This window comes from Trachypithecus francoisi, unplaced genomic scaffold, assembly GCF_009764315.1.
Source record: "Trachypithecus francoisi isolate TF-2019V2 unplaced genomic scaffold, Tfra_2.0 Lachesis_group8, whole genome shotgun sequence".
NCBI classification, from domain to species: domain Eukaryota; kingdom Metazoa; phylum Chordata; class Mammalia; order Primates; family Cercopithecidae; genus Trachypithecus; species Trachypithecus francoisi.
The window spans coordinates 7,243,438-7,250,093 of record NW_022681473.1 but is presented as its reverse complement, the minus strand read 5'-3'; the positions used below and the strand labels follow the sequence as shown (position 1 = coordinate 7,250,093).

The 6,656-nt window shown below is 53.7% G+C and overlaps 1 protein-coding gene across 2 annotated transcripts; it reads left to right on the top strand.

The window, feature by feature from the left end:
• Positions 1–2,272: 2,272 nt before the first annotated feature.
• CUNH11orf86 (chromosome unknown C11orf86 homolog) lies at positions 2,273–4,095 on the top strand. 2 transcript variants are annotated; one of them, XM_033204751.1, is made up of 2 exons: positions 2,273–2,713; positions 3,272–4,095. In XM_033204751.1, exons 1-2 carry the CDS (start codon positions 2,438–2,440, stop codon positions 3,341–3,343), a joined length of 348 nt encoding a protein of 115 aa, XP_033060642.1. In that variant the 5' UTR covers positions 2,273–2,437; the 3' UTR covers positions 3,344–4,095. The 2 variants fall into 2 exon arrangements, with proteins under 2 accessions (XP_033060642.1, XP_033060641.1); XM_033204750.1 differs by having other exon boundaries at positions 2,281–2,713; positions 3,269–4,095.
• The last annotated feature ends 2,561 nt before the right edge of the window (positions 4,096–6,656 follow it).

Genomic DNA, 6,656 nt, shown 5'->3' with positions numbered 1-6,656 from the left:
GTTTCACCGTGTTAGCCAGGATGGTCTCGATCTCCTGACCTCGTGATCCGCCCGTCTCGGCCTCCCAAAGTGCTGGGATTACAGGCGTGAGCCACCACGCCTGGCCTATTACTATTTTTTGAGACAGAGTCTCGCTCTGTGCCCAGGCTGGGGTGCAGTGGCGCAATCTTAGCTCACTACAACCTCTACCTCCTGGGTTCAAGCAATTCTCCTGCCTCAGCCTCCCAAGTAGCTGGGATTACAGTTGCCCACCACTATGCCTGGATAATTTTTTGTTCTGTTTTGTTTTGTTTTTCGAGATGGAGTCTTGCTCTGTTGCCCAGGCTGGAGTGCAGTGGCATGATCTCGGTTCACTGCAACCTCTGCTTCCTGGGTTCAAGCAATTCTCCTGCCTCAGCCTCCTGAGTAGCTGGGATTACAGGTACATGCCACCATGCCTGGCTAATCTTTGTATTTTTTCAGTAGAGTTGGGATTTCACCATGTTGGCCAGGCTGATCTCAAACTCCTGACCTTGTGATCCGCCTGCCTCAGCCTCCCAAAGTGCTGAGATTACAGGTGTGAGCCACTGCACCTGGCCTAATTTTTGTATTTTTAGTAGAGATGGGGTTTCACCATATTCGCCAGGCTGGTCTTGAACTTCTGACCTCAAGTGATCCAGCCGCCTCGGCTGCCCAAAGTGCTAGGATTACAGGCATGAGCCACCGCTCCCGGCCTCACCTCTTTCTTTAACAACAGCAGGAGAATGGACTAATACAACCACCAACTCTCTTTGTTCGAGGGCTTGCTGTGTGCTAAGCCCTGTGGATCACATTTAATACGCACAACAATTACCCAAGTTATTTGTCCTTCTTATGGATGAAGGAGAAAAATGTGCCCAAGGTCACAAGGCTGCAAGGAATGAAGCTACAGTTTACGCAGAGGTAGTCGGTCCTCAGAGCTTGAGTGCTCAAGGGTTGTGCTGTGCTGCTGGGACATTAGGGGCAGCGTTGGGCCTGGAAAAAAATCCAGGCCTCCTGACTCCTAGCCTGGAGCAGTCCTGTTTCCTTTTGTTTCTTAAATTAAAAAAAAAAAAAAAAATTCTCCAGTATTGTAGAACACATATAACATAAAATTTACCATTTCAGCCATTGTTGTGCAACTGATCTCTGGAACTCTTCACCTTATGAAAGCTGAACATCTACAGCCATGAAACTCTTCATTCCTCCCTCCCCCAGTGCCTGGCAATGGCCATCCTCCTTACTGTCGTTGTGAATGTGGTTGTTCTAGGTTGGAGCCATACTGATTCTTTTTTCAAAAACGTATTTCTTTTTGAGATGCAGTCTTGCTCTGTCACCCAGGCTGGGTGCAGTGGTGCGATCTCCGCTCACTGCAACCTCTGCCTTCCGGGTTCAAGTGATTCCCATGCCTCAGCCTCCCGAGTAGCTGGGATTACAGTTGCCTGCCACCATGCCCGGCTAATTTTTTGTATTTTTAGTAGAGACAGGATTTTACCATGTTGGTGACACTGGTCTGGAACTCCTGATCTCAGGCAATCTGCCTGCCTTGGCCTCCCAAAGTGCTAGAATTACAAGCATGAGCCAACAGGCCCAGCCCAATTCTTTTTTTTTTTTTTTTTTTTTGAGGCGGAGTCTAGCTCTGTCGCCCGGACTGGAGTGCAGTGGCCAGATCTCAGCTCACTGCAAGCTCCACCTCCCGGGTTTCCGCCATTCTCCTGCCTCAGCCTCCCGAGTAGCTGGGACTACAGGCGCCCGCCACCTCGCCCGGCTAGTTTTTGTATTTTTAGTAGAGACGGGGTTTCACCGTATTAGCCAGGATGGTCTCGATCTCCTGACCTCGTGATCCGCCCGTCTCGGCCTCCCAAAGTGCTGGGATTACAGGCTTGAGCCACCGCGCCCGGCCCCAATTCTTAAAAGGCTGTCTCTGTTTTTCTGTTAAGCCATGGGTGCTCCGTGTCAATGGATGCCAGGGTCATAGAAATTCAGAGGAGAACAAACTCTTGAGGGATGAGGTAGTCAGGGAAGGCTGCCTAGAGGAGAAGGAGGAGGAGGAGAGGGAAGGGGAAAGGAGGAGGAGGGGAGGAGGAGGGGGAAGGGAGGAGGAGGGGGAAGGGAAAGGAAGGAGGAGGGGAGGAGGGAAGGGGAAGGGAGGAGGAGGGAGAAGGGGAGGATGAGGAGGGGAGGAGGGGAAGGAGGGAGTGGCAATTTCCTCCCCTTGTCCTTCACTCCTTGACCCAGAAGGTGGGGAGGCAGAGTGGTGAGATGACTCAGGGATGCTTGACCCTGTGGCCTGCCCTTTGATTTATGAAAGCCACCTTGGCAGTACCAACCTTTGCCCCCAAGTGATCTCTTGTAAGACAGGTGGAGGCACTGGGCCACCTCAGAGGGCCGTGTCTTGCTGAGGGGCTGGAGCAGTCCTGTGCCTGCAGCCTCCAGAGCCATGGGAACAGGGCTGCGAAGCCAGTCCTTGCGAGGGCCCCGACCCTCCTATGGAAAGCTGCAGGAACCCTGGGGGAGGCCCCAGGAGGGCCAACTCCACAGGGCGCTAAGCCTCAGACAGGGGCGAGAGAAGTCCAGGTCCCAGGGCCTCGACAGAGGCATAGAAGGACCAGATGCCACTGCCCAGGAGTGGGTGCCAGGGAGCCTGGGGGACACAGAGCAGCTGATCCAAGCCCAGCGAGGAGGCAGCCGGCGGTGGCTGAGGCAGTCCCAACAGGTATGGCTGTGGGCTGAAGGATGGAGGGTACCACAGCAGGTGGGTGGGGACTCCAGGGCATCAACAGTTCAGAGGCAGAGCCAGCCCAGGCTGTGTACCAAGATGACAGCCAAGCTGCCTGGAGATGAGGGTGCAGGGAGAGATACTCCCGAGCCATATTTCAGAGGGCCCTGTAGGCATTTGGGATTTATCCCATAGGCACTGGGGAACCACTGAAGGTTTTAGAGGAGGAGGGCGATGTGGTGAGTGCTGTTTTTAGCTGATTAATCTGATAGTATGTTGGACAGGGGAATGGAGCAGGAAGCAAGGAGATCGGCCAGTGCAACTTCCCAGGAAGTACACTGTGTGACCCTCTCACCCCAGGGAAAAAGGGGAGATCCGGACCCCTTTGTGGGGAGCTGCGGGCTCCTGGCTCCTGCCTCCTTCCTCTAAGAGACAGGGTCTCCAGTGAGCAGTGCTTCTCTCCCTCGGGTCTACCCCCACCTCGTGGCTGAGGGTGGAACAACATCTAAGCCCACCACAGTCCATGGGACCTCCCCCACCTCTGTCTTCCAGCAGGTAAGAAGAAGGTGGGAGAGATTTGTCGCCATCTTCCCCAGCGTGACTCTGCATCAGCTGGCCTCCCCGTAGCCCACACTGGACACTATCAGCTAAAGGTGCCGGAAGCCATGGTGGCCCCTGCTGTGCCTGGACCAGCCTGCCATGCCTGCTGACCTACCTCTTCACGGCTCTCTGGACGATGGCTGGGTGGCCCAAGGAGGCTTCTGCCACCAGCTCACTGGAGTCGCCACGTGGCTGCCCCTCTTAGCTGAGGCCCTCCCACCCCAACACTAGCTCTCTTCGAATACCCAAGCAGGGTCAAAAAGAAGGAGGCTCAGCTGTCTGCCCTCTGGGCTTGGGTAGGGCCCTTGGACTATGATTCTGTGAAGGTTTAGAAGAAGCCTGCCCAGAATGCGGGCGGTGGACGCTCCTGCCCCACACGACCAGCTGTCAGCTTCCAGGACGGAGCCTGGTGAAGCCAGACCCATGGCTGACAGGCTCACTGATGTTGCCTGGTCACTGGGCCATGACCCAACTGCCCTTCTCATCAGTTGCTGATGGTGGGCCGGGGCCAGGTCTCCCTCCCAGATGGTGAGCCCCCTGGGGCAAGGACCACAGCTGGGCGGCCCTCCGGGCTGAGCACCCCATCCTGAAAACCTTTGAACCTCGCGGTGTCCTGATGAAGGAAGCAGAGGAAGACTTCCTCCCTGTGTGGCACAGGGGCACACTGAGGCCCAGAGTGGGGAAGGGATTTCCTGTTTCTGGCACCTCCGGCCCCACCCCACCCCATCCAGTGTCCAGCACTGGAGTCGAACACAGTAATAAAGATGCTGAGAAAAAGTTGACAGTTTGCCTGGTGACTAACTCGCTGGCTCAGACCCCCACCCCTGCTGACCCCTGTGAGGCAAGCTAAGCCCAGAGCATCCCAGCATGGTTGCGGGGGGTGCACCAGGGCCCAGGGCGGGGCAGATCCCCCAGCAGGCTAGGCCTTTCCTGCCACTTCTCTGGACATTTCTCCCTAGAGGGATTGCGCCCACCCTGCGCTGACCTCAAGGCCAGCTTCAGAGGATCTGGCTCTCAGTGTCCTGCCTCTATGCCCACCCCACTAAGGTGGGGTTCCTTCTGAGGCTCAGAAAGGCAAGGGCCACACAGAAGGAGAGGGTCTGACCCCAAAAAGCCTGAGCTCTTCGAGAGACACTGGCACTTTTTGCAGGGCCCCTGGGGGTCTCCAGGCTCAAGCAGGCCCAAGGTCAAAGGTGAGGGAGCAGCTAAGCATTCTGGTCCAGGATCTGTTCAGGGGGGCATTGTCCAGCAGACAGAGGGGAGGCTTCGTTTCCCCAGAGACCAGGCCCCATCAGGGCCATTCAGAAACAAGGGGGACACTGGGAAAATTTTGTTCCAGGAAGCCTAGGGTGCCTAGCTGGGAAGCTAGGCGGTAGGAGCCCACCAGAAGCCTCGAGCCCTGCTGGTCTTACACTTCAGATGCCCTTCTCAGCCTCCTCTGCAGTAGTCTCTGAGGTGCCTCTGGGAAACCCCAGGACTCCAAGGGACAGAATGGAAATTCACAGCTCTGACCCACCTCTCAATGTCTGGAGGAGGAAAATGGGGCCCAGAATGGGGCAGGACTTCTCATCCTCCAGGACGCTGCCCTCCAAAGTTCGTCCCAGCCTCTTTATCCTCAGAGAATCTCTAGCCCAACTCCCTGCAGCAGTTCTACTTGTCACACTCTGACCAGTTTGTCTAGTTACGTGCTTTTTTCTTTTCTTTCTTCTTTTTTTTTTTTTTTTGTCTAGTTATGTGCTTTTTTTTTGAGATGGAGTCTTGCTCTGTCACCCAGGTTGGAGTGCAGTGGTGTGATCTCCACCCACTGCAACCTCTGCCTCCCGGGTTCAAGAGATTCTCCTGCCTCAGTCTGAATTCTCCTGCCTCAGTCTGAGTAGCTGGGATTACAGGCCTCTGTCACCACTCCTGCCTAATTTTTGTATTTTTAGTAGAAACGGGGTTTCACTATGTTGGCCAAGCTGGTCTCAAACTCCTGACCTCAAGCGATTCACCCTCCTTGGCCTCACAAAGGACTGGGATTACAGACGTGACCCACAATGCCTGGCTTTGTTCTTCCATTACACTGAGAGTTGCACGGAAACCTGGTCTGTTCACTATCAGGACCCCAGTGCCTAGTTCTGGGCCTGGCACATAGTAGGTGTTTAATGAATTATCATTCAGTGAATGAGGGACTGGCCCAAGGTCACCCAGTGAGTTGATGGCTGAGCTGAGCCTGCAGCTCATGGATTTGGAGGGTTCCTGCTCAGACAGAGGAATTCTAGCCTTGTCAGCAGCCCCATCAACAGGGACTACATCTCTGGGGTCCTTGGCTAAGGCCTCCCCCAAACATTCACACACTCTGGTACGTTGCTTCCAAAGATGTCCATAACCATCTCTTCCATCACATCTCTCCATGCATTGTCTTGTCACACCTCTCATCTAGAGTGGAGTCTATGGGGGGCCAAGGTAGGAGGATCTCTGGAGCCTAGGAGTTCAGGGATGCAGTGAGCTGTGATTGTGCTACTGTACTACAGTCTGGATTAGAGAGCAAGATCCCATTTCTTTAGAGAGAAAAAAAAAGTGGAGTATATTTTCCCTTTCCTTGACTCTAAATGGGCCATGTGACCTGCTTTGGCCAATAGAATGCATTGGAAATAATGTTCTGGGACTTCCCCACCTAGGCCTTGCAGCTTCTGTTTCTGCTGTCCTCTGTTTCTACCTCTAGAAGCCAGATGCCATGTAAAGAACTCTGGGCCATCCTGATAGAACGGCCATGTGGAGGTCAGGGGCCACATGGAAGAGAACCAAGGCACGCCAGCCAACAGCCAGAACCAACTGCCTGTCATGTAAGTGAGCCACCAGCCCGGCTCCTAGCTGACTGCAACCTGGCTCACCCCAGCTGACATAACATGGAACAGAAGAACCACCCAATTGAGCCCAGCCAACCCATGGAATTGAGATCTAAGAAATCTTTTTGCTTTACACCTCTAGGTTTAGGGTGTGTTAGCTTTCTAGGACTGCCATAACAAATTATCACAAACTGGGTGGCTTAAAACAACAGAAATTTGTTATCTAATACTTCTGGAGTTCACAAGTCCAAAATCAAGTTGTTGGCAGTGCTGCACTATTTCTGAAGGCTCTAGGGAAGAATTCTTCCTGCCTCTTCCTAGCTTCCCATGGTTGTGGGCAATCCTTGACATTCCTTGGCTTTCAGATGTATCATTCCAATCTATGCCTCCATCATCACATGTCATTCTCCTTGTGTGTCCGTGGCCAAATTTCTCTCCTTTTTTTTTTTTTTTTTTTTTAACAGAAAGCATCTTTCTCTGTCACCCAGACTGGAGTGCAGTAGCATGACCAT

Bases quoted from the DNA above. Each gene is read 5' to 3' on its own strand.
- CUNH11orf86 (XM_033204750.1), top strand. From the start codon at position 2,438: ATGGGAACAGGGCTGCGAAGCCAGTCCTTGCGAGGGCCCCGACCCTCC. The intron at 2,714-3,268 runs GTATGGCTGTGG...TCTGTCTTCCAG, and splicing joins GGCTGAGGCAGTCCCAACAG to CAGGTAAGAAGAAGGTGGGA.